Below are 26,208 nucleotides of genomic sequence, written 5' to 3'. Positions count from 1 at the left end.
AGAATATATAATCATGTCTTTTACAAACATGTAAAATGTTCTGTAACACTTGAATGGCTGCAGCTGTCGGCTCATTTTTTTTGGATTAAGTTTGGTCCAGAAAGAAACTGCCTCATTTTCTAGTTGTCATTTGCCCAGGAAGTAAAAGCAAAATTGTAATGAGGGAATCACAGCAGGAGAGCCTCCTAACAAATGAGAGGCATATATTGACTGGCAGCCAGCATGCCATTTCAGTGATAAATGTATTTTTATACACTGCTGTTCAAGGTCACTAACTGTTGTCCTTGAGTGTGCAGCCATCAAAAGTCATACAGTTCACATTCTAAACAGTTCTAATAATCAGCACAAAGATGCCTGGCTTTAAAAATCAGTTATTAATTTTATACATCACTTATGTAAATTACACATCTTTCTGTTTCACTGCAATTTTATCTTGCTATTGTTGAAAATTGTTGAGAAGTCCGAGATGTGAATTTATGAGACATTTGTGAGCTGTATTGGTATAGATGTATTACACTGTTCACAGAAGCCAAACTTGAACATGGATGAACTTCAGTAATTAACCCTTCTGTATTTTGCGCTTCTTCAGTGTTTAAAATTCGTAAAGAACTTTTATAACCTAAGCATTCCAAAACAAAACTACTTTCAATTTAAGATTAATGCTATGTTTGAAATAGAATTTATACTAAAAAATACAAAAAAGGACATTTTCCTTTTAGATCTGCCTCAATCCAAAGAAAATATTTTTACTAACTTTTTAAACATGGTAGTTCAAACTATAATGATTACTCTGTAATTATTCAAAGAGAAGTGATCTAATTATTCACCATTTTACTATTCAAAACTCAAACACACTTTCTAAATATAGAATGAACATAACCGTGTTGTTACTCTGATTTTTAAACTCCATAAATAGCAAAATGTTCAGGGATTAATCTAATATTAAATAGTTGTATTTTTAAAGTTAAATTATATGCAAAATGTGATGGTTTGAATCACATGATACCTTTTAGTAAATATTTTTTTAAATATTATGATTGTTGGCTTTAAGAATCCTTATGTTAAGTATGTGTTCATAGTACATATTCACAGAAAATCATGAGGCCCTTTATGGCTTGTCTTCAGACTAATTGTCCATCAATACTTATCTCACTCCACTTCATTCCTTCTACTGTAAATGTTGATTGTTCTGGAGGGTTTTTATTTGTTTGTTTTTCCCCAGCAAGCTGTACAGTCTTTCCTCAAGGCTTTTGATTATGGTATGCTCTCTGCTTGGAGAATGTATGTTACATTGTACCCTCCACATTATATTATGTGTATGTTATATCATACCCTCTGCATGTGCGTGCGCGCGCGCGCACACACACACACACACACACACACACACACACACACACACACACCCTAGCCTATATAATCATTCATACCCAGAAAATCTCCAAAGTTTTCGTACCTGGCCATTACAGTAATCCCATAATTTAACTTCTACCTGAGGGCATGGGTGTAGGAGGAGGTAAATGAATGTCTCCCTGATTTTAGCTTAGAGTTTGGAAGAATCTAATATCTAGGAGCTCCAGATAGGTAATCTCGTACTTGCCTGTGACATCCCACGCATACTACCCTTGCCTACTACTGCACATATATTCCCCCTGTATAGCCAGAGACATTAGAAGCTATATGTCTCTGGTGTCTACAGTAGACAATTAGGTTCCTTGGGTCTGGCTTGGACCTTGAAATGCTTTTCCTCATAGAAACTATTATAAATAGCGCTTAGGTGATTGAACTGGCGCTATAAATTCTAAAACATTAAGAATTATCTTGGCTTTTGGAAGCTGGCCCAGAAATCTATTTGTTGCATTGTTCCTGCAGTTAAATGTGTTCAGAGTTCCAAATAACTGAATTCCAAACAAACTTTGGGACCTCTCCTTTGATGGCTGCCCATATGGAAACACTGCAACATACTGCACGTAAAAATGTCACCAACAGGTCTTGATTTTTCAAATTACCACATTGCATATGGCATAGCGAGGAGTGACACAATAAATATACAGAACTACAAATAGAAGGATTTCTTGTATTTAAAGTTTTAAAATTGAAAAAGTTCTTAAAGTTTCACTCTCTTTTAACTTTGCATGCAGAATTTGCCTTTCAGTGAGCCCATTATGACATTGAGTTCTGAGTTTTTCATAGATGAAACAGGAAGTAGGAGTCAGAATTCTCAGTGAATTCTAAACTGTCCAAAGACAAAATTCAGAAATGACATTTGCAGTTCTGTATTAACTCGTACTCATACCCTGAGTTGAAGGCCTGTAGTATATTTAAGGAGTACTCTTAGGTTTCCTGGTTGACTTCCTTTGTAATTTAACCTTTGGCAAAGCAGTGATAAACTCCAACACCTGAACAGTCATAAATTAAAAATCTGTAAGTACAAGTATTTTATAATACCGTGTCAGGCTAACGTACAATGCTGTATCTAACCACTAATCTCAATTGACTGTTAAATGGAAGTGTTTAGCATAAAAATATTATAGTATTATTAAAAAATCTGTTTGAAAAAAGTCCTTAAAATTTCCAAACTATAAAAGCAACAAAATACGTGTTAAACAATGTTTATTAATAACGTTCATTTTTTTAAAAAAAGCAAAAGCACAGTTTTAGGAAGCATGAATTTGCCATGTAATATTACACTTAATATGTAACGTCATAATTTTAATTTTGACATTTAAAATGATCTGGCAACTATAACACTCATCTCTGAGCAAGCAAAATATTTTTATGGAAAAATAAAATAGTGCATAGGAGTAGGAAATTCTTCATACCAGCAAAAACTGATAAACTTTGTGATTTCAAAGACAAGCTAAATGAAATCTGGAAGACTATAAGCCAGTGACTCCTGGTGGTTCTTCTAAGGGATGAGATTTGATGAGTAAGTATACTCGGGTAGGGTTTTCAGTTTTATTATAAGTATCTCAAAAATGGTGGTACTATAGGTAATTTTTAGCTTCCTTTTTAAAATATTTTTCCCTATGTTTTTCAAAGAAAAAAAGTTAAATCAGGGATATCTAATCTTTTGACTTTTCTGGGCCACATTACAAGAAGAATTGTCTTGGGCCACACATAAAATATACTAACACTGGCAATAGCTTATTAGGGGGGGGAAAAACACCTCATCTTTTAAGAAAGTTTATGAAATTGTGTTGGATCACATTCAAAGCCATCATAGGCCGCATATGGCCCATAGACCACAGGTTGGACATGTTGATATAAATAAAAATTATGCTTCTGCTAAAAATTATTTTTGCTAATGCCAAGTTCATATATAAAATTTATTAAGCCTTCAGAACTGTGTCAAGACTAACTTCTTCATACACTTACTTTTAAAGGAAAATATTATCTTAAATGAAAAGCTTTTGGTTGAGTTTTAGGTGTTTTTTCTTAGAAGTGAATAAAATTAGTATGCATAGTATTAAAGTATGCCTTTAATAGCATCTGTAATAAGGCATAGAATGTGATTTTAAAGCTCACGTCTGTGGATCACATGCATGATGGTAATTATAAGCAGATTATTAACAAAGTGCATTCTGTGTCATAAACAGAGCATCACAGGATTCACGTGTACTTGGAAAGAACATAAGTTAAAACATCAAAGCAGTTTTTTTTTCTTAAAGATTGTAGTTATTTAGATAGCTCATCAGTGGTAGAGAGTACAAGTGGGCTTGTGTTAATTGATTTTCACCTGTATTACCAAAACATTTTTCATTGACAAATATTAATTGCTTATTAAGTACTAGAGTTTGATGGTCCAGATATTGAATTTTGTAATGAATTGGCCTTTTAGGTTTGCTTATCATTAGGCAATATGATTGCATTGAAGATACAAAGGTTTAAGCCAATGTGTCTCCCACTTGAAGAAGATTCAATAGATATTCCTCTAAAATTTAATTTTAATGATAGATATTTAATTCACTTTCCCTTACATTCAGGTAAATTCCCTTTGGCTAAACTTTACGGAATGCTTGTGTTAATATGAATTGTACGGCTGTAATTAGTAGTAATGTAACCAGCATTTTTTGCATTGGTTCTAGTGTATGAATACAGAAAATAATTGAAATTTGTATCAAAACCAAATTGGTCATTATGATCATTAATGTGGATTTTTAAAAGTCATTAATTTGGTTAATTGTTTTATGTTCAAGAAGGATCTGCATATCCAAGTGAGCAAACAATACGTGTGTGTATATATATATACAGGCATGTACATACATAAATATATACAACTAGTGTCAGTGTTATTTTACCACAATAATTACTCTGGGAGATTTGCAAATGCAATTGCTATATTAAAAAAATATAATATTGCATATTTTATGAATATTATTATTTTATTGGTAAGAAAAATGTTGCATGTTGTATCAAAACTCAAAGGTTAATTTTATCTTTTTGTAACTTGGTATTTCTTTTCATTAAATTATATTTTTACTGTACTTATTTTGAAAAAGACAATTATTTTACTATTAAAATTGTATTGAGATAAGTAAAAATGTGAAAGGAGCTTTGAGTTAGGAGGTATTCATTCTAGATCAGTCTCTAGTAAGTCACCATCATCAAGGGAATTCATTTTTTAATTTTTTTATTTCAATAGGATTTAGGGGAACAGGTGGTGTTTGGTTACATGACTAAATAACTTGGCATTTCTTAACAAAAGAAATGGGCCTTGTAATGCAGAACAACGTGAATTAGGTTATGTTCCAGACTAATCTGATTTTCTGTTTTAATAAGTGGAGGAGGCATAATAAACTACATATAAAAGTGTAAAATTTCTAAATCTGTAATGTGTACTAATGGATAAATTCTATCATTATCCAAAATAAACATGAATCCAAAGGTATGGTAATGTTGGTTAATATATGTATGAAATTTAGAATTTTATTTCACATCATAATTTTTTTTACACTTTCAAGCCATTTCTCTTTTGAGAATAGTGAAAATGTTAAATACTTTTGAAACTTATTTTTGAAAAACATAAATTATCTAGGTTTAGTATAATCTACATCAGACAATTTTGTGTCACCAGTGCTATACCAGGCAAAGGAGAGGTGACAAAGGAGAAAGAACACATGTGAAGGTCCTGACCTGCTCTAACCAAACCCTCTTCTGTTAACCATAACCCAAATCAGGACCCTTGAAAATGCCAAGTCCCAACATGATGGACATTTACTTAGGAATGTGATTGCTGTCCGGCCAGTTAGTGTGGACATGTGTCCGCTCAAGTCCTTTCATGTAAAGGGTCTAGAGAAATGTCTAGAGAGGGTAGAGATAATCAAGACCATTCCTGCTAAGGAACTCCACGTTCTGCTAAGGAACTCCACGTGGAAGCAGGAGGGATTTATTCTCATAGCACAGTATAAGACTTCTAGATGTGTTCAAATAGTTTTATATTAGAAATACTGCAAGAAACATTTAGCTTTTGTATCTGCCGAAATCTGAAGAAAATATTTTGTGTGACTTCTTAAGCATATGCAAGTGAAACTTCAATAAATATTTCATATGAGCAGTGTAAATATTTGATGATTTACTATCTTTCATTTAAAACTCAACCATATTTATCTAAATTACATTAGTATTCAGCAGTAGAGTATCCACGAATCATCTTTAAGTATGGCTCTATAATTATATTTTAAAATGTTAAATTATATGAAAAAGCTATGTTTTCATTTATGTCTTTAGGGTGTTTTTTTTTTCATTATTGAGTTTAAAGATTGTACAGTACAAACATACTGCTATAATTTTATTAGCCAAAAAATGGTGGTGATCATATAATATATTAACTTGGCAGGCTGTGATGTTTGGGATTTTTAGCAAACCTAATTTTCAAAGTATGATGCTATATAATCCTTTCAACATGCAAAGAAAGGACATATCAGTTATGTATAATTTAATTGGATATTCTATCATTTATCCTGGAAATATTGGGCCTAATAAATCAGAAGAACGGGGAAGAGCAAGGCTAGTTCCTCATTATCTGCAGCAAGAAAAGGGGAAAGAAGAGTTTAAACATTAATAGGTGAATTGATGTGTAATTGATGGAGAACTTTTCTTTGAATCTGAAAGTTTCCCAGTTAAATTGAAAGGAAAATACTCCTAAAATCAGTACCTATTTTTTAGAGTTTGCTGATGATTACAACATTTTTAAGTTTGGTAAGCAACAATTGGCTTAAATGTTTATTCTGTTTTTCCATTCATAAAACTTCCTTTTAAAAATAATTCTGATCTTGGTGAAAATATAAGCCTCAAAACCATAAAAAACTTACTAGGAACTTAGTAGTTTTGAGCATGTATTTTGATTCTCACTATTCCTAGGTAAGGGTGTTGCGTGTAAATGCACATGCATGTTGATATATAACCCCCAACAGAAATATTGAAAACTATTGCTTGTGTCATAAGGATTATCAATATGTAGATACTGAAAAGCTGTTTTAATTCATCAATGTCAGTTTCTCCTCGAATGACATATAAGTAACTTTTAGTAACTGAAAATGGGCGGTAAACACTGAACCTGTTTTTAAGGAATAAAGCGAGCCTGTTTCCTTGAGGCATTATATCTTACAATAAAACTTAGGATAGCTCACTTTATTATATTTATCCTTAAATCTATTTTCCATTAAGATGTTTAAATGATACCAAGTCTACTTGTTTTTCCCTCTGTATATATATTCTTTTCAATTAAATGGTTATAGAAAATAATTCATTGAATACTTTCAATACCTTGGCTTGGAAAATGCCAAAACAGGTTGACTTTATAACAGAGTTGGCATAATGGGAATAAAAAGTAATGCCTCAGCCCTCCATCAAGAAAAGAAATTATAGAGATAAACAACCCATTTTCAATTCTCAAATCTCTGTTCAAAATTATTGTAGAGCCGCCAAAGGGCAGCATCTGGACTTAGGTGCTTAGACTGTAGGAGATAGTACAGCCAATAAGAAAAGCTGAGCTCTTTTCAATACTAGAGAGTTTTAGGATTGCATTTACAATGTACTTTCATTTTGGTCGATATTTTTAGTTTTTATATTTTGGGTCCCACGTGAGAAAGAAACAGGTTCCTAATTCCGTAATTATCCTTTCCTTTTAAAAAGCGTATTTATGGTTCTTGTAGGAAGGTATTGCCTCTGTGGGGTACAGACAAGCTGATGGGAGGGTGAAAACCTTCAGGCTGTAAGGACCAGGGAGGGAGGCTGCTGGTAAGAGAGATGGGGCTACCATCCCTCTGGCCTGAATGTCTGGGAGAATCAACACAGGCACCTTCCTTCTTACCCAGTGAAGAAGGTCAGGAAAACTCTGTTTTAAGAGGTTTAAACTCCTGGAGGTGGGTCAAGGAAAAGAGTGTTTCTTCATTCTCACTGTGGCAGTGGGCCGGACGACCCCGCCTCACCCCACACGGAGGCAGGACTGCTAAGGTGTGCAGCCTCCCCTGGGAAAATGGGCTTCCTATGTTTCAGGCAGTGCCATCATCCCAGCCGTCCTGACAGAGATGGCAGGGCAGGGGAGATTGCTGTGGAACAGGACAGTACCAGGATAGGAAGGGAGGTTGGCTCAATCCAGGGGCTTTCCTGTGTATGTGTAAGCCACCTCCATGCCACATGGAATTGGGAGTCTGAGAGTTCTGTGAGACCCCTGAAATTCAGAAGGGTCTGCAAGGTGGGCTGACTGTTGCCTGTCCAGAATGAGGGGACAGGCACTTCCCCGAGGGAAGGCCCAGCACCACCACAAGCTCTTGCTTCCAAGCAGCCCTGCTGTAGCTGCCTGAGCTGGGGCTGCACCCAGTCTCCAAGCGCCACCAGACATCTCTCAAGGTCTTCATTATTTGGTGTGACAAAATCACTTATAAATGTTAGTGTATAATATACATAAGACTTTCTCAGTTGCAGGAAAGTCAACCTAAAGAAATTGAAGATCAGCAGTTCATAGCTTTCTTTTCCTTTTTATTCTGTGAGGCACCAGACTCTGGCACCAGACTGCCTGGATTATAACCAAAATAAGTTATCCCACCTCCCTGGGTCTCAGTCCCCTCATCTACGAAGTAGATTCCACGGGGAATAACATGGTCTGCTTATTTCATTGGGTTGATACGCAAAGATTAAGAAGTTTATGTAAAAGCATCTGGAACAGCACCTGGCACATCACACGTGCTACAAAATTTGCCTTTTTGCTATGCTTATTGGATTCTCTATAGCAGCAGTCCCCAACCTTTTCATGGAAGACAAGTTTTCCATGGACCTGAGTGGGATGGATGGTTTTGTGATGAAACTGTTTCTCCTCAGATCATCAGGCATTAGTTAGATTCTCATAAGGAGTGTACAACCTAGATCTCTTGCAGGCACAGTTCTCAGTAGGGTTTGCACACCTGTGAGAATCTAATGCTGCCACTGACCTGACAGGAGACAAAGGCTCGCTTACTTGTCACTCACCCTCCTGCTGTGTGGACTGGTTCCTAAGAGACAATGGACCAGTACGAGTCCATGGCCCAGGGGTTGAGGACCCTGTTATATAGTTTAGCATACTAATACGTGCTTATACACCCTTCCATATGCCACTGTAAAATTTATTTAAATGATGACAACAGCTGTGTTTTAGTTGACCTTTGCTAAATCCACTTTTTGTTTTAAATTAAAATATTATATGATGCAATTTTATCAAGACCCAATGGTGAGACAGAAACTAGCCTCTTTAAGCACCTAAGTGATATGATGTAAGTGTTGACAGTTGGTAAATTAGAGGAACATAGAGAGATAATAGGCAATAAATGAATGGGAGTATGTGTTTAAAGAAAATAGGGTGCAGAATGAGTACTAATGTCTTTTGGAAAATGGTAGAAGAGGATTTGGAGCAGGGGCTGATCATCTGGGGTTGTGTCAGTGGATGCCTCTCGCGATGTTTCTGCACCCGCAAGACTCTGTCCATTGGCTTAGGTGTGCACATCTCACTATCCTAACGCTAACTTGGGGGCACTTCAGATGTCAGCTATCTGCATGCCAATAACCGTCCAAGCTTTTTCTTTTCAAAGAGTTGTAGTCAATTATTTTTTAATAGTGATCATCAGCCACAATTGCTATTTTCTTATAAAATAAGCATATGCCAGCCATTCTGCTTACTGTTATGAGAAACTACAATGACATCCAATCTCCTAATTTCAGTACTCGGTCTGGTTTGAAATTCCACATCTTGGTCTGGCACAGTGGCTCACGGCTATAATCCCAGCACTTTGGGAGGCTGAGGCAGGTGGATCACTTGGGGTCTGGAGTTTAAGACCAGACTGGCCAACATGGGGAAACCGTGTCTCCAATAAAAATACAAAAGTTAGCTGGGCATGGTGGCATGCACCTGTAATCCTAGCTACTTGGGAGGCTGAGGCAGGAGAATTGCTTGAACCTGGGAGGCGGAGGTTGTAGTGAGCCAAAATTGAGACATTGACATTGCACTCTGGCCTGAATGACAGAGTAAGACTCCATCTCAAAAAAAAGAAGAAAAGAAATTCCACATCTTGAGATTTAGTTGAAAAAGGTGACCTCTAAGATACCATCCAACTCTTAAGATGTCTGGATTGGAAAGCTTAGAGTTTAAGAAAGGAAAAGTCATTGAAATTATTAAAAAGCTGAGAAATGAGCCTGAAAGGAAAGGTCACAGTCACTGGGAATTTTTTTTTTAATCTTGAAAACAATAAGTAAAAGAGGAGGCAAGTTGCCACAACAGTCCCTCAACCCTTTAAAAGGCTGTCACCCTAAGATTCACCACCAGCTGTTCTCCATCCCTACTGAAGCCAGGATGAGAGGAAGCAAGCTTCAACTGCAGTCTTTTGGGTTTAGATTTGATATGGGAAAAAATCCTGACAGCACACATTGTTAAACACTGAAAAGGGTCCTCAGGGGCGATTTGGGAATCTTTCTCTGGAGATGTTTGAAAACAGAAAAGATTTTCATCTGTCTGACCTGCTTCACCGTAGCTCTTTCCACACACAGAACAGAATGGGTGACCTTTCAGCGTTCTTGGCAACATCATGTGCTCTTAAGAGTCTATGCACAAAAAGACTTGAGAAGACTTAGTTCATCGTGATAATTAAATTGGACTTGAGCCTTCTAATCAGCCATAGATGAGCTTATCTATTTTTTAATGGTGTTATTATCTGCCTAAATTATTTGTTGAATCTATAATTTGTTTCCTTGAGCAGATGAACCTTAAATATCTAATAAAATTTTCATAAATTGATTGCTTGGGAGAAAAGATGGGGAAATTTTTTTTTTCCTTGAACGTAATTAATTCTTAACTTTTGAACTCTTTTGAAATGCTCTTTTTTGATGAGCCTTTCCCTTGCCTAACAGAGCTGTCAGAGCGATGTCTTTGTCTTCTCCCTGCCAGCCAGCCATGAAATCTGCGGGCTCCTGTATCGGGATGTCAGAAAGGCATGCAAATCAGGCCCTGGTTCACCCTCCTTAGCTGCCCATTTTCTGACTTCAGCTGCTATCAATATGTGGGAGATACCAAATGTACAATCAGTGCTACAAACACACGCTGCGCTTCACTTGGCGTTGTCGAGTGTCATTGAGTGGGAGCTGCACTGGGAAGATGCGGGTATTTGCAGGTCTTTGGTATTGCCTCTCCTTTTCAGAGTTCTTCCTCACTTCTGAGGCACTGACTGCCTGAATTTCTGGCCTGTCTCACCTGTTTCCTGCCTCCATACACACACAGACACTTCATTCAGGCTCACCCTGAAGTCAGGGCATCTGCCATGCTTGTACCTCATGAAAACAAGCTTGTCCCGTTTGCCCTCTGCCAGAGCACATTCTAGGTAAAATGCTTCAGGTGAAGGCATAATTGTGTTTTTCGAGATTTCAGAGGCCATGTGCAGCCAACTGGGGAGGACATCTTTCGGCTCAGCAGACCTTTCAAGTGCCCCTCAAATTGCAGCTGCCTGACTTAATCTAAAGTCAGCCACGCTGCTTCCCGAGAAGCCCACAGCCATGCCAGCCGCTTCCCTCTCGGCCCCTAAGACCTTGGGGGCTGTCAAGGTTTAGTCCACGTTCTAGCATTTTTGCAGTTTGTTAGTAAATATTACATAAAATACATGGGACAAATCTTTTCCTTGTACTTGTATGCATGATAGGGGAATTTTACCTACTTTTGGAAATCTAGTTTTCATAATTTGTGTTAAAGTTAAGAAAATGGTTTGTTTAGGTAGGATTTTGTGTTCCCCTTTAAAGAAAAAATGAGACCTGCAAATAAATATAAGATGTTCTCTTTAATTTTATTCAACCTCAAAGTGGGTCGGTTTCAAGTCCCAAACTTGTCATTTGGAAGCTGACAGACCATGTGAAGAGAAGTCTTAAAGATAATATTCTAGAAAGTCATGGCTTCCGTTGATGCTGACCATATCATTTTAGAAATTCTCATTTCTGTTTCCTTCTCTGTATAACTGGGTTAATATTTCTTTGCAGAGCACATTGAAAATGTATGTTAAAAACTGTTGGGCACATTAAGTATTGTTCATTATTCTACTTATCAGTACCTTTTCTTCAATGAGAAAGTGAGGTGGGGGTGTTTAACAGTTCAACACTCTATCTCCTGCTGGGGATAATTGCTTGAATTTTTGTAATTATTCATAGCACTTCCTGAGTTTGATTAATTTCTTTATATTCCTTTTCTGTCTTTTCAAGACAGCAATTTATTTGACTAAAAAGTAACAAGGCATGATACTCATTTGCATATAAAAAGTCTACCAAACCCTTTTTACGTTGAAACCTGCTGGTTTTGGAAAATCTTCAGAGTCCAGCATCTGAGACCCAAACCATCCAATCTGCTCCATCACGAAGCACTTAAAAGTTGTTCTCTGTGAGCTGCACAGTTGCATCTCTAATGCCAGAGTAGAGGTTAAAATCAGTTCAGGTGGTGCCTGCACGAGTCTTACGAGTTCAGAGAGTCTGAACAGAAGACAATGGCAATATTTCCATTACAGTGAGGGCTGAAGCATCTCTCAGGCTGAGATTGTAATGAACTCACCAGATGTACCAAGCCATTTACAACAGCGAATTTCCCTGCACTGTTGGATCGGTACTTACTCTTACGAGACAGCAGGTCTGTCTGTCAGCTGCAGTCAGCACTCTGTGGTTTTTCTTTAGGTTGCTTTAAAAAGGTAGCCCCGTGGAATACCTGGCAGCATCATGGGGTGTGTGTGTGTGTGTGATGTTCTGATCCAAGATGTAGTCTCCCTTTGTCCAAAGTATCATGGTGTGTCTATCTGTGTGTGTGTGTGTGTGCGTGCGTGCGTGTGTGTGATGTTCTGATCCAAGATGTAGACCCCCTTTGTCGAAAGAAGCCTTTAAAGAAAGTTGAACTCAGTATATGACAGGACTTCAACAACAAATGAAAACAGAACAATGAGGAATAAAGTGAGAAGGAGGAAGCATTTATTACTCGATGTATAGAATGAGCATAAATTTAGTTCTAAGCTTCCTGGCAGTAAAGCTAGGTTATGTAATTATTGTTCCATAATAAAAGAAACCAAATTTATCTGGGAAAACAAACGGTTTCCCAGCAGAAAATAACAGTCTGAACTTACTTCCCAAGATCTTCTATGAGAGACACTTCAATGAACAGTGTCTTCAGCTGACATAGTCGTACTCTTCACATGATGTTTTAAGTACTAGCCAGATGAAGACAAAAAGTGAAATAGCTAGAGAAGACTGTTCTGAAGAAGCAAATATGGTCCCAGTGAGTCTGTTTTGTTACTTTTACAAAAGGCTAACTTGCTAGCCTCAAAGAAATGGCTACAAATGTGTCCGTTGGTTTGTAACATCCTTTGGACCTGCTTGTTATACCCTGCTCACTGCTGTGTTCTCTAAATTACTGAAGCAATCTTCTGGTTGCTGATTAAGGAAGGATGCTAAGCTGAAGGAGGCAGGCTTGGCATTCTGTTTTGAAATTGAGGGGCCCAATATCCAGGAGGAGGCTCAGTCCACTTAGACACAGAGTTGGGTTTTGGGGGCTTTCAACAGGGGTCAATTTTTCTTAGAAGAACTTTTAGTCTACTCACAGTTTTAGAGGATATTAGGATCCCAGAGCATGGAAGAAGCTTTGGATTTTAAGTCAAATATTTGTAATAGAAAGATTGCACTCAATGCCAGGAGGAACCAGGAAGGAAATAAGTGAGCCGGGCAGCCTGGTACACAGTCATCTTTTGTGTCAGTGCTGGACTGGTGAAGGGAGGAGCTCGTGCCCAGGCTGAAGTGCTCACCGCCACTCACCCTGGCTGATGCTGCCATGTGTGAACAAAGGCCCACTATTGCCCAATCCCCCAGTTTTTCAGGAGAGGCTGGAAGTCTTGATTTTACATAAGTTCTGATGAATTGAATATATGGGCTCAAAAAAAATTTGTTTTTTGCATTTTTGCAGGCCAAACCAAACACATTTATGATCTGATTTCAGCTTAAGGGTTTTGAGTTTGCAACCTCTGTTTTAAGTCAGGGCCTTACTGTCCTAGTATATTAACCATAAAATGGCTTCAGATTGGCTCAACAGAATTTCAGACTTCTAGCAGAACTGAAGCTTGATTTTAAAAATGCTTTCCCAACAAGCTCATTAAACTGACCTAGTAAGTGGGAATGACCAGTTTTTCCGATTTAATTGGTTAAAAGCTTTTTTCCTGCCTGAAGAATTCTCATTCCAGAATAGTTGATGTTAAGCTGGTTTCTTGTGATAATTATTTAGCAAGTGCAATCCATTTCTTAAATTAGTGTATTTATGGGCCAGCATCATGAGTAATCACATCTGTTTAATCACATGCCACAGTCTGAAGACCGTGTTTGTAGGTAACCTGCTACACTACGTGATGCTGATGCTGAGATATGTGATTAAGGTGTCGTTTTGGAGAGGGCTTCATTGAATGATATACTCAAGTGGTTGAGTTATATGACTGTTTATGTATGTCTGGTCATCTCTAAAACAGGTGTAAGAAAAACATTAAAAGTATTGAATTCTTATTATGTGCCATGCATTGTGCAGAATGCTATGTATTACCTCATTTAAGCTTTACAAAGCTCTTTGAGCTAGATATTACCATCATCATTGTTCCTACTTTAGAAACATGGGTACTCTGAGACGTTAAGTGCCTTAAATCCCGTGGCCTTAGGTTCCACAGTCAGTACCTAGTGGAGCTCACATGGAAACCCAGGAAGTCTGGCTCACATCAGTGCTCTCTCCCTGCCCAAAGCCCAGTTCCGTACCAATGTAACTCTTTTCCGAGTGTTAAAAAAACAAGTGTTATTTGGGACACCACAATACCTTGACAGTCTAATAATAAGACAGGACAGAATGCAAAAGCAGTGAGGAATGTGCTTATGTCCCTAGACCTGTTTCCTGTCTTTTTCATCTTAGGCATTCAAATATGTATTATAAAAAAAGTTGCCTGAAACGTACAGTATATATGAGCCGAATCACATAACAAGCCTGATGCTCCCACTGAAATTCAGGGTTCACAATTCTTTATCAAAAATGACAGCCGGAAGCCAACCTGTCCTGAATTGTCTTTAAGGGCACACATTTCCAATTCCTTTCTAGACAAAGGAAGGAGACAGACCTACAGCTTGTAAGCCAGATTGAATATTGGTTAATGTGGCAGAGGGATGGTTTTTAATAGTTGAGTGCAGGGACATTAATACAATATTATGCTAATCTGCTTAGTATCCAGTGTCTTCTGTAATTATTAATATCATAAGGCTTGAGTATTGTTTTTATTAGAGGGGACCTTCTCTCAAAGACCTAGTCTAAAATACAACTTCCTTTTTATTATTCATGGTTAAATCAATGATAGCTATTTGGCAGAAGTTCAAAACTATCCCTATTAACTTGTTTTTAATGGTATTTGATTTATATGTGTGCCCAAACCTCCCACATGGGTGTGGATATATATTTACTAATTGCAGCTATATGCATTTAAACACAGTGTTATTGGTGGAAAATGAAGCATAAAGCATGATTATTAAGAAGATGGAATTATTGTCTTTAACTCCTTCCACAACAGGGATTTTTATAATACAGCTTTGGTTGTTTTTTATTTCAGATGAGAAGGTTCCTGGATACTTTTGGTATCCGTTTCTTACCTTTTTAACTGTAAAATTCTCCCCTGTGATGGACATAAATGAATTAGCACATCGGTTTACCCATTAATATATGCTTTTTCTTTGAGCTTATGCTGCCCTCCCAACTAGGAGACGGGTGGACACCTCAGAATAAGATTGGAGTCCTTGGAGAGTTTCCTCAACGAGAGAACGTCAGTTGCTTTGCTTATTTTTCTAAGCTGAATTTTATAAACAAAGAAGATAACAGCATCTAATACCCATGACGCAACTTGTTCAACATTGAATGCATTTGTCTGTGTATTTGTAATTGTCCTGCGGAATGCTTATCATTAATGATGTCTGAATTTTATTTTAGACAATCCATGGACACAAAGGACCAATCACTGCAGTGGCTTTTGCTCCTGATGGACGATATCTCGCCACCTACTCAAACACCGACAGCCACATTTCTTTTTGGCAGGTAAGGGTAGATGCTCCAGGGTCTTAAAGCATATACTGCATGATATGCCTTTGGTAGTGAGCCTTCCTGCTGAGCCTACCTGCTGGCCCTCGTTCCTGCCAGCCCTCCCTCCTGCCCTCCCTCCCTCTTTTCAGCAGACATCCAGTCTGAATTGATTGCTGATGATATGCCAGGCACTAGCATTCAGGGTGCTGAGAATACAATTAGCAGTCTGGAAAGAGGGTCTCTGCTCTCATGGAGCTTGCAGTCTGGAGTAGACACACATAAATAAGCAATTATGGTCCAAGGGGAGCCTGAGAGTAAGTTTGTAGGAAGACTTTCCAGAGGAAGTGACACCTAAGCTGAGGCTTGAGTGATGTGTAGGAAGAGCTGGATGTTCACAGTGCATCAGGAGGCGTGGGTGGTTAAGAAGGGGGTGCAGGTGCACCAGTAGCCATGAGCAAGGGCGGACGTGTTTGAGGGCCTGGCCCAAGAGGAATCCGGCAGGAGAAGCCTCACTGGCTCCAGCCATTCATTTACACGAGGCCTTCACACAAGGTCCCTGGGTCTGTGACTCTAGCAGTGTGGAGGGCATAGGGCAATAAGGTGTTTTCCTCGTGTAAACCTCTTGTGCCTTTTGTGATTATCTCATTTTTCTTTGCATTCTGAATTTCTCACATAATACTCATAATTCTCAAACTATTCAAAACATTTCGTAAGATCTCAAATAGTCTTTGGTAAGCAGTTCATGAGAATGCCTATGTTTAATTCTGAATAAAATGAATATTAATTTTGAGCCACTGGTTTTGGCTATAGAATGTGTTTTATACTCACTGCTTAATTGCTATCCCATCTTCCTTTTAGTTACTCTTTTAGTCCTGATAATTATCAAAAAGTTAAACATTACCAACACCCCCAAAAAAGTTAATTTAAAATTTTGTTGTTATCTTTATTTTCTTAGGATGCCATTATGTTTTATGAGATTCAGTTGATTGCTTTGAAATCTAAAACAAAACAGAAGTTTAAACAAGGATTCAGCACAATTGGGTGATAGTTGAAAAAAATCAATAGGTAATAAAATGTAAAACGGATACAATAAATTACTTAATTAACAACATGCTATTAAAGCATGACAACTTCAAAATCTGTCACAGACTTCTTCTTTTATCTAATTTAGTTTTCCAGTTTATTTTCTCATTAGCCTTTCCTCCAGAATATATCTCCAGCATCTTAATTCGCTCATATTAAGCTCTCTATCAGAGATCACACCCAGCCCTCATTTTCTTCGTGAGTAACCACAGCACTGGTGTTTACCATTCCTGAAATTCCGCAGGGATTCTGTTAAGTGTCCCTAAACTGGGCTTCTGCAGCAGCAGTTCTTTAAGGAGTTTACCTACTGATTGTTGTTCGCCCCCCACCACCCCCCGCCCCACTCATGTCTAACTCCACGGCCTCAATTATGTCAGCTGTACTTCGATAAAAATTTTCTTTTATTTCTTGTTCTCTTGGGATCTCAGAGGAATATTTATATAAAGCTCCACTCATTCCACATTTATTGTAACTGAGTGGTAGGTACTGGCCTGTGCATTAGAGACACAGAGATCAGTAAGTCATGGGTCCTGTTTGCTGGACCTGTGTTTGTCAAGGGTTTCTTCTTTGGAATAAACAAACAAAACATCTCTTTTTTCCAACTTTCTTTCTGCTAAGAAAACAATTTGTTATATAAGGAATACCTCAGAGAGTAGCCAGATTTGAAACTTTCGCCAGTATTTTCTGGAATATTTTAAATGAAATTTTCTAAATGGTAAATTATCTTTTTCCCCTTAGATCTTCAAGGTTTTATTTGGATATGCTCATCCCTTCCTTGAATATTTTTCTATTTATATCAAAATTACTGTCCAGGTCATTGATGGGATTATGGGTCACATGCTTTTCACCTAGAGATCAAGCTCATTTATTAAACAGCTGCTTCCTTTTGAGATAACATCTTTTCGTCTTCCAGCCCCTCTCTGAAGGCTTCTGTTGTTGACCCTCGGCTTTGCCAAGCACACTCACATCTGTGTGCCTGGATACGTGGCTTTGCACACATTGGGGCTGCAGCACATTTCTTAGTCCATAGTGTCTATGTGCCTGGACCCGTGGCTTTGCACACAGTGGGGCTGCAGCACATTTCTTAGGCTATAACATCTGTGTGCTTATACACGTGGCTTTGCACTCAGTGGGGCTGCAGCGCGTTTCTTAGTCCATAAGCTCACCTATTCCAAAAGCTGCTTCATATTATCTGCACATGACAGAGTCAAAGCAGCCCAGGCAGCACCCAGGTCATTTTTTGCCTCTAAAATCAATACCAGAATTTAAAATGCTGCCCATTTCTTAATGTTTAGGTTATACACAACTCAGTCTTGAAATTTTAAGGAAAGATACAAAAACAGGTTATTTCGGCTTTCTCAGGAAAATACGATGAAATCTCTTCCAGAAGCGTCATTGTCTTATTTGAATTAAAGAGCGTTCAAAAACAGTATTAGATCTACTGCTGCTTTCCCCAAATGGACTTTGCTGATTTATTTAGATACATGTTGTTTTCTTGTAATGATGTAGGAGAGTACTTTTATATTATTCCAGTAAATGTACTGTAATATATTTTGAAAACTTAATGAAGTCTTATTAATACAGAACCTTACTAAAGCTATCAGCTATTAAAATCTTTGCTGAGAAATGAGTGTTAATGAGAAATATTGGTTGGATAATTACTCAAGTGACTTAGTAAGGCCTGTGTGCAGCATTACTTACATTGAGAATAGCATTAAAACATTTCCTGCTGTGATGAATTATATCTATGTGTGTTGTGTGTTCAGAAAATAATCTTCACAGATCCAGTTTTGTGAAGCATTTGTTTTTGAAGGGGAGAAAAAAGCCAAAGTTGCATTTGAGTGAATCGATATTCTCATGTACAAATGATGTAATTTGGCAATCAAGCCCTTTGATTTTCTAACCCCATGTTCCTACGATGTGAATATTTCACTTCTCTGTATCCATGGGTATTTGAGCAAGAGGAGTTTGGTAATGAAATACAGTCACAATTCTCTCACCTAAATCTTACCACCACCATCCAACAAATATCCTCTTTCAGAAATGCTAATAATAAATTAGATAGATACTGGTTTCATTTATTTTTATCTACTTCATTATATAGTAGAATACTATTCAGCCATTTAAAAGGAATAATGTAAATCTGTAGTCATTAACAAGAGAAGATTGCCCTCTACATTTTATTGAACAAGAAAAGCAAATTATGAAACTACATTTTAATATAAGTTTGTTTATATAAAATTTTTAAATCTACTCCTCTTCATCTTTATGTATATGTGGAGGTCTGGAAAGTTGTTTACCAAAATTTTAATAGTGACTATCTCTGGGAAATGAGATTTCAGGGGATTTTTGCTTTCTTTTTTTGTACTTTCATTATTTGAATTTTCCACAGTGAGTAGTTACTTTGTAATCAAGAAAAAGTGAATGTTGCCAAATCTCATAATTCCACATAGTTTGCATTCTTTCAAGACTCAGGATGTCCTCACTTGAGCATCATTTGTAGCCATTTGCTGGCCAAAAAAGCATTAATGTTGAATAACAAAATAGTTGTTTCAAAGAGAGTTATTTGCCTGATTTATTGGAAAAATTAATACACTTACTGTAATACTTAAGATTCATGCTGAATTTGAAGAGGTCACAGGGAAAGGATGATCATGAGCATTGAATTTTAGCGAACGTGGGGGTCTTTATCATTTCAACTGTGTGCAACTACAATAGTTATGTCCCTTATAGAATTTTACATATCCCTATTCTGAGGCAGGAAGGTTATCTGACCCAACCAAAGGCATTTTTCAAAGTAGGGATGGCTCAGGTTGTAAGAGGAACGCAGTTGTACTGGCCTTTTCTAAAATCTTTATAGCATTCCCATAAGATATTCTCTCCCTTTTCATGTTTAGCTCTTAACTCATTTTTTGTTTGTGGCTAAATTTGAAGAGAGGAATTAAAAATAAGGAAGTGTCTGAGCATTGTATGCCCCTTGCGTTTTGAGTTACCAGCAGAAGTCAAGCTTTGTACATATATTCATAGAAAATCTATAAAGAATGAAAAATATCTTGTAGTTATTTATCAACTGAGAAATTAGATTTTTTCTAAAACATGATGCCTGTTGATGCCAGTTAATGTTAACCAGCAATCTTCTGGGTCATTCAGATCTTTTCTTTGAGAAGACTAAATTACTGTGTGCTGTTGCCTTTTGTGTGAGTGAAAACTATCAAATCAAGCTCACCATCATTATTTGTATTTTAACTATTTGGAAGCACCCAAGAAAGCAATAAGGCCTTGATTTTTATCTTTTGTGAAGTTTTGGGGAAAAGGAGAGAAGGAAGCAGAGAAACAAGCTTCCGAAAGGGTGACAGTAAGGAACCGCCTGGCTGAAAACAGGAACCGAACTTTAACAGAAAGAGTTAACAATAACCATACATTTGGTTTTAAAATGTGACCTCGTACACTAGTGATTTTTTTTCACCTCTCTGTTGTGTTCGGCACTATTATTAATGCAGGAAAATCAGTAACATTAGTCATCTTAAAAGGGTTATTACTCAAGATGATTTAAATTGTGAAAATGTCAGTGGAGCCTGCACGCACTCAACTAGAGATGCCATGATTTACGCCCTCTGACACCATCCTGCTGCTGAGAAGGGCTAGAAAAAGGAATGGCTTGTGTTTTGCACTGATCCACATGCAGGGGATGATACCAGTGATAACACACCTTAAATGTCCTAGGATTTGCCAGTGTTCCATGGATCAACCATTTGTAGATGTTGGATCATAATCTGCATGCTTCATGCAAATCTCTGGAATCTTACACATTGAGGTGGACATTATACTGGAGAGAAGCATTGGAAATGAAAATTAATGCAAAGAAAAAATATTATTTCTGAGGCTTCTTTCCTGATTCAAGGTATTCTTTCCATGTGATTTTATAATAGCACAAATGATGCTATTGAAAATATTTTAAGCAATATTTCAAATTACAGAAATCTTCAGACTCAGTTGCTTAGGAAACAGTTCACTTAGGCAACTGCCATTCAATATTTAGTACTTCAATCTGAATGCATCGTTGTTCATGATTCATAATTTCCATGTTATTTTCCATGTATATGAATGGATTAAGAAAACCTAAAATTTAAATCAAATCCAGAAAAACTGCCAAAAAGCAGAAATCATCAATTGATAAAAAGGTATTGTCAATAAACTATTAAGAGCGACTCTCCTTAGTATGATAGCAAAACAGTGAGGCACAGACATAGTGTTGAGATGAAATTGATTCTTGTTCTGCACTTTATAATAAGCCAGAGCTTTCCAGAGAGCAAGTTTTTAAAAAGCAAGTGAGGAGTGAAGGTATTAGGTGGGAAATAGGGGTGGGAGGAGTTTTGAGCTTTGTTTGATCCAGTGAACTGTCACTCTGTCTACTGCTTAACTTGGCTTCGTTTTCTTGAACTAATTACAAATCCCAAAGTTTGTCTTCGTTGACTCATCCTTCAGGGAATGCAGTTAGCATTGTTGTAAAGAAAATAAAGGTCTGCAGTTTTAAATACCCACAATTTCCAAATACCTGTGTTGTCTAAATGAACCATTTTATGGAGAGCTGTAATTTAGCTCTCTTCCTAAAGCTCCATGGACTCTCCCGTTGTTAGGTTCTGCCATCGTAAAATTCCTCTAGATTTCTGCATTTACTGTAACAGCATCAGAACCCTTCCAGGCATACCAAAAGGAACCTTTGAGAGGTTAAGAACAAGCTCAGGTGAAGGAGAATAGCCATGATGGAGGAGAGAGTGGCCAGAAGAGATCAACCCAATCTCCGTGACAGGGAAACGGAGAGTGCTCTTCAAGTGACACATGTGCTCTCCTGTCCCTCTAGATGAACACGTCACTGCTGGGAAGCATTGGTATGCTGAACTCGGCACCTCAGCTGCGCTGCATTAAAACCTACCAGGTGCCCCCCGTGCAGCCCGCGTCCCCCGGCTCCCATAATGCCCTCAAGCTGGCCCGGCTCATCTGGACTTCAAATCGCAACGTCATCCTCATGGCTCATGACGGGAAGGAGCACCGCTTCATGGTCTAACGCTGCTGCCTGCCGCCATGACTGTGTTTAGTTCTCTCAGTTCTCTAAGCCCATGTTGCTCTGTCCTTCCTCACACCAGATTGTGGCCCGGGGCCTGCCCACCCCAGTGCCGTCCAGGGGCGTGGCCGGGTCTTGTCACTTGTGCATGCTTCTTGGGGGCAGACCCCGCTTGGGCCATCTGTTGATTCAGAGGCACACACACACACACGCTCTGCAGGATGTGGCTATCCTGTCACCAGGTAGTTTTTCCTTACCAGAGATGGGAGGGAAAGCCTGTGGTTCCTGGGAACGCTCTTGTTGCTTGGTGCAACAGAAGCACAAAAATCAATAAACACTGTGATTGCTCCCAGCCCAGATCAGCATTTTTAGCCATCTCAACCCCATCTCTGAAGTGCTGCTTGAATCTGGCCGTTCTGACACTGGGTGTTGAGGTCATGTGGCAGTCCTCATGGTGGAAATTATTGCCCTTTGAATTTCCTAAAATAATTGTTTACCAAAAAGATTCTGTGTTTACATGTTTTTTTCTTCTGGTGATTGCTAGGAAATTACTCAATCCAATTTCCTAGAGTTTAGCTACTACCTTCTTTATCAACAGCTAACCAATTTGAGATTCATGAGAAAATATACACACAAAAAAATATTTTCCTTGCAGAAAATAGTTTTCCAGACACTCAGCCTTCCAAAGTACTCATCTCTTGCTTAACTGATAGTGTATTTAGTAGTTTAAAATAAAAATGATTACTCCTTATGATCTAGTTAATGTAATTATCCAGTAACAGTCACTGTAACTAACCTCTCGAAGGGACTTTGGTGATAAAGAGCCAAGTTCAGAAGCATAGCGTGTACCTAAAATGAAGACTCTCCTACCTACTGCTACAGATCCTACTGAAGAAAGAGCTTACCCGTTTCCCCCAGAAACCTTACAATCCTGTACTTCCTATAGGTGTGGCATGTGTCAGTTATGAAATTATTATAACTCAACCTTCAAACTACTACTGATCGACTAAAGGAAAGCTATTAAGGTAATTCTTTCAAACAAGTATTCTGGAAAAGTCATAACTATGGCACAAATGTTCAGGAGTGTGAATAAAAATGTGTGGGCTGTCAGTTAATTTGTTTGAGCAAACATTGCAATGGGCGTGTTCATTTTACTTCTAAGTAAGCTTTAACTAGATCACTTTATTCTTATGTCTAATTGTGCTGGTTCTAGCTCATAATGAAAAAAAATTATAGAATAATATTTTCTGTGAATTGCTCCTAACCTTGATCTGTATATAGTTGGGGGGGTGGGGCATTATTTGGTTAGCTAATAGCTGACTGGGTGGTTAGCTGGGCAAAATCGTTTATTATGCAAAAATAGAAAATTATTTGTTAAATTCAGAGAAAATACGTGAAGTTTACAAAGGAACCAAAATGATAATAGGAGGATTCAGTCTTAAAAGTTTAGGTTGTCAGAGTTTATCTAATATACAAAAAAGGAGGATGAAGGTCTAGGAGCAAACATTGGTTATTTCACCGAAACAGATCTTTAAAGAACATATTAAGAAATTAAGACCACTAGAACATCTCCTTCATGTTGATATGATGTTATTTCCATTGATGGGATATCTATACTCTTCCTTGGTTTTAGAGTTGGGTGTTCTTTCAAACGTGAATTTATGCACATGCATGTACATTGTATTTATAAAGATTATATATGTAGTTTCCAAGGGAAAAACAAAGACCTATACAGTGTAGACTTTGGTGAACATGCTGTCATGTCCGGTACAGATAGAGAAACGTAAGGTCAACTAAAAGGCTCACTCTGTCTTCCAGTGGGCCCAGAGTCTTCTCTAGACCCAACATACGTTTACTTTATGAACTTAAATGGAAATTAATTTATCGTAGACTACATCTCTGTTTGGAACGATGAGGTAAATGTATACCCTAGCATTGTGTTTGTTTGACAAACTATTCTGTGCATCAGTAAAGAGGTGTGGGAGCGGCAGGCAGCCCGCCGCAACACGTGGATGGCTTCCACCGCCATGAAGGTTGAAGACAAAGTCAGGAGCCCCAGAGGGGCAACAGCCCTGGGCCACGGGGTGGGCCAGCCTCTCACGTATTCTGTCTGCACTGACAGCCAAGGCCAGTAGAAAGCTATGGCTGCAAAACCCTGGGGTGGACGCTGTTTGTTGATTATTAGGTCATCTCTAACTGCTAAACTAATACCTGCATTCTTGTTAATATAAATCTCTCCTTGGCTATTTGAATAGCCACAGTCCCAAACTTCATCCCAGCTTAGATTTCTCAGCACTGAGGTAAACTGCATTGTCACCCCAGTGTACACCTTTAATGTTTTATTGATTTCATCGGCACTGTATTTGGACCTGCCCTTGTCTATGTAGAGACACATGTGGTTTCATTAGTAATTTACAAGCAAAAGATGACATGATGTGACACCTGTATGAAAATGTAATGATTGAACTCCCTGTGTACAGTGAGTGAATTAAAATGTCTGCCTCAGTAGACAGTTCTTAATGATTCCACTTAATAGATTATATGTGTGCTGAATGTTCCTGTGTACATATGTGTGTTAAATAAAACAATTGTATTGAAAACTTTTTTCTCACATTATTACCTTTTCCGGTGTTCACTCATCTCAAACATCCTCCGTTGAAATCCCTATGCTCCCCTCGCCATGCTACCTCCCATCATTCATTTTCCTGGAGAGCTGACTTGGGAAAGGCGACTTATTCCGAGAGGACAGTAGAGCAGAAGTGAGACACCAGAGAGAAACTCTCCCTCCAGAAACTCAATGGCACCCTCTGTGGTTTGGGCAAGGGCATTGCATGCCTGTTGCTTTATCTCTACCCCGCATGCTCCCAAATAGACTATTAATGGCACCAAATCATATCTTGTCAGATTGGATGGCATGGGTTGGCTGCCTCTCGGGAGCTGGGCTGAGATCATTAAATTCATTGCATTTCATACTCTGTTTGGAGTTGAATTTTAATCCCTGAGGTAAAGGGTATAATTGGTTTTCAGGAAAAGCAAGAATAATGAAATAGGTCCTTATTGCTCATAGAGTGTTATGTGTATGTAGCGTATGTACTTCTTTTCTCTTAATTATTTCGAGTAAGAACACAGAAAAGCTTGAATTGAGTCAATGATCATGTAACAGTATATTCTACAAGAATTTGGTGAACTTTACAGGAGTGGTCTGAGGCATCTTAGGCCCTATCAAATGCCCACTGTGGGCCCCGGGAAATGTTTTAACATCTCATGACTTAAATGTATTCTTATAGGGAAAATAGGGCCAATAACAGTTCTATATGATCAGTGATCACATAAACTGATCAAATGTGGAAAGGCCGTGACATTAATAGGAAGGTAAAGCCAAGCAGTGCTGGGTGAACTTTCACCTTTCACCCCCTCCAGCTGACTGACAGAGCTGAGTGTTGAAGAAAATCAATACTTTGGAGCCAGGAGGGAAATATTTCCACCCTCTAACTAGAGAATGTATTTTGACAAGGCCAAGATAATCCAAGCTGCACAAGAGAAAGAGAAAAGAAGACTCATTTTTAAAGCCTGACACTTCAAGGTGTTTTTGTGCAATGGTTTATAGATTGTCAATACATACAAATACCAAAGGTCAAAAAGAAAAGCCAGAAGAATTTCAAAAATTAGATGTTCAGTTCTTTTTGTTGTTTACAAAATAGAAAAAAAAAAAAAGACTACAGTTTTGTGCTTGTAATTTTCTTTTAATGAACCAAGCTCACAATGGTGTGTTTCGAGGTGCTCATCTCTTTAGTCAAAACTTAAATTGTGTAGTAGTAGCACTATGAATATTGAATGCTCAAGAGGCATTCAGACTTCCTGCTTCTGTACACCTTTTGGCTACAATTTTTTTTTTTTTTTTTTTTTTTAGTGGTTACATTGTTTTGTGTTAACATCTCAGAATTTGGTTTTGCAATTCATGTTGATTCTGCCATAATGGCATTGTAAATTCTGGATACTCCTTCACATTCAGTTCAATCCTTTGCATGAGAAAAGAGTTCTTATACCTAGAACTTAATTTTTTTCTAGTTTCCCAAGTCCCTTTAAGAAAATTACTTATGAAGATATTCTAATTAGTGTCTTTCTGAGTGAGAGGTTTATGCACCTCTAGGAAGATGGTAAACAATTCATTCTTACCAGCAAGATTAGAGCCATTCGTTCTGTAGACAAATACCTCCATCGGATGGATATAGATTCTTTGCTTCTCTACTGATAAGAAAACTAAGAAGCCAGTGATGCCCATACCTTCCAGACAATCTCAGAAGGACAAAGGAATCCTAAGTATCTCAAGTACATCATCAGGCCTGCTGCAAACATATGCTAATTAATGAGTATTAAAAATACAGTGAAAATAATAGCTTCTAGTTATATACCTTCGTATTAATAAATTCCATTCTATTCTGAGGAGACAGATCAGGCTGGAAATTTTTATTTTGTTTTGTTTCAAAAAACA

General features: G+C 37.8%; 1 protein-coding gene across 4 annotated transcripts in view; it reads left to right on the top strand.

Moving 5' to 3' along the window:
* The window catches only part of WDR7 (WD repeat domain 7), a 372,789-nt gene extending 348,473 nt beyond the window's left edge, over positions 1-24,316 (top strand). For all 4 annotated transcript variants that reach the window (XM_003926047.4, XM_003926046.4, XM_074383362.1 and 1 more), the window contains 2 exons: positions 15,482-15,586; positions 21,516-24,316. In XM_003926047.4, coding sequence (XP_003926096.1) covers positions 15,482-15,586; positions 21,516-21,719 — 309 coding nt within the window. In that variant the 3' untranslated portion in view covers positions 21,720-24,316. The remainder of the gene's footprint in view (positions 1-15,481; positions 15,587-21,515) is intronic.
* Positions 24,317-26,208: the final 1,892 nt, after the last annotated feature.

Source organism: Saimiri boliviensis, chromosome 13 (genome assembly GCF_048565385.1).
Source record: "Saimiri boliviensis isolate mSaiBol1 chromosome 13, mSaiBol1.pri, whole genome shotgun sequence".
Lineage (NCBI taxonomy): Eukaryota > Metazoa > Chordata > Mammalia > Primates > Cebidae > Saimiri > Saimiri boliviensis.
Note: the sequence above shows the minus strand (reverse complement) of the source record. Positions and strands in the feature narration are given on the sequence as shown.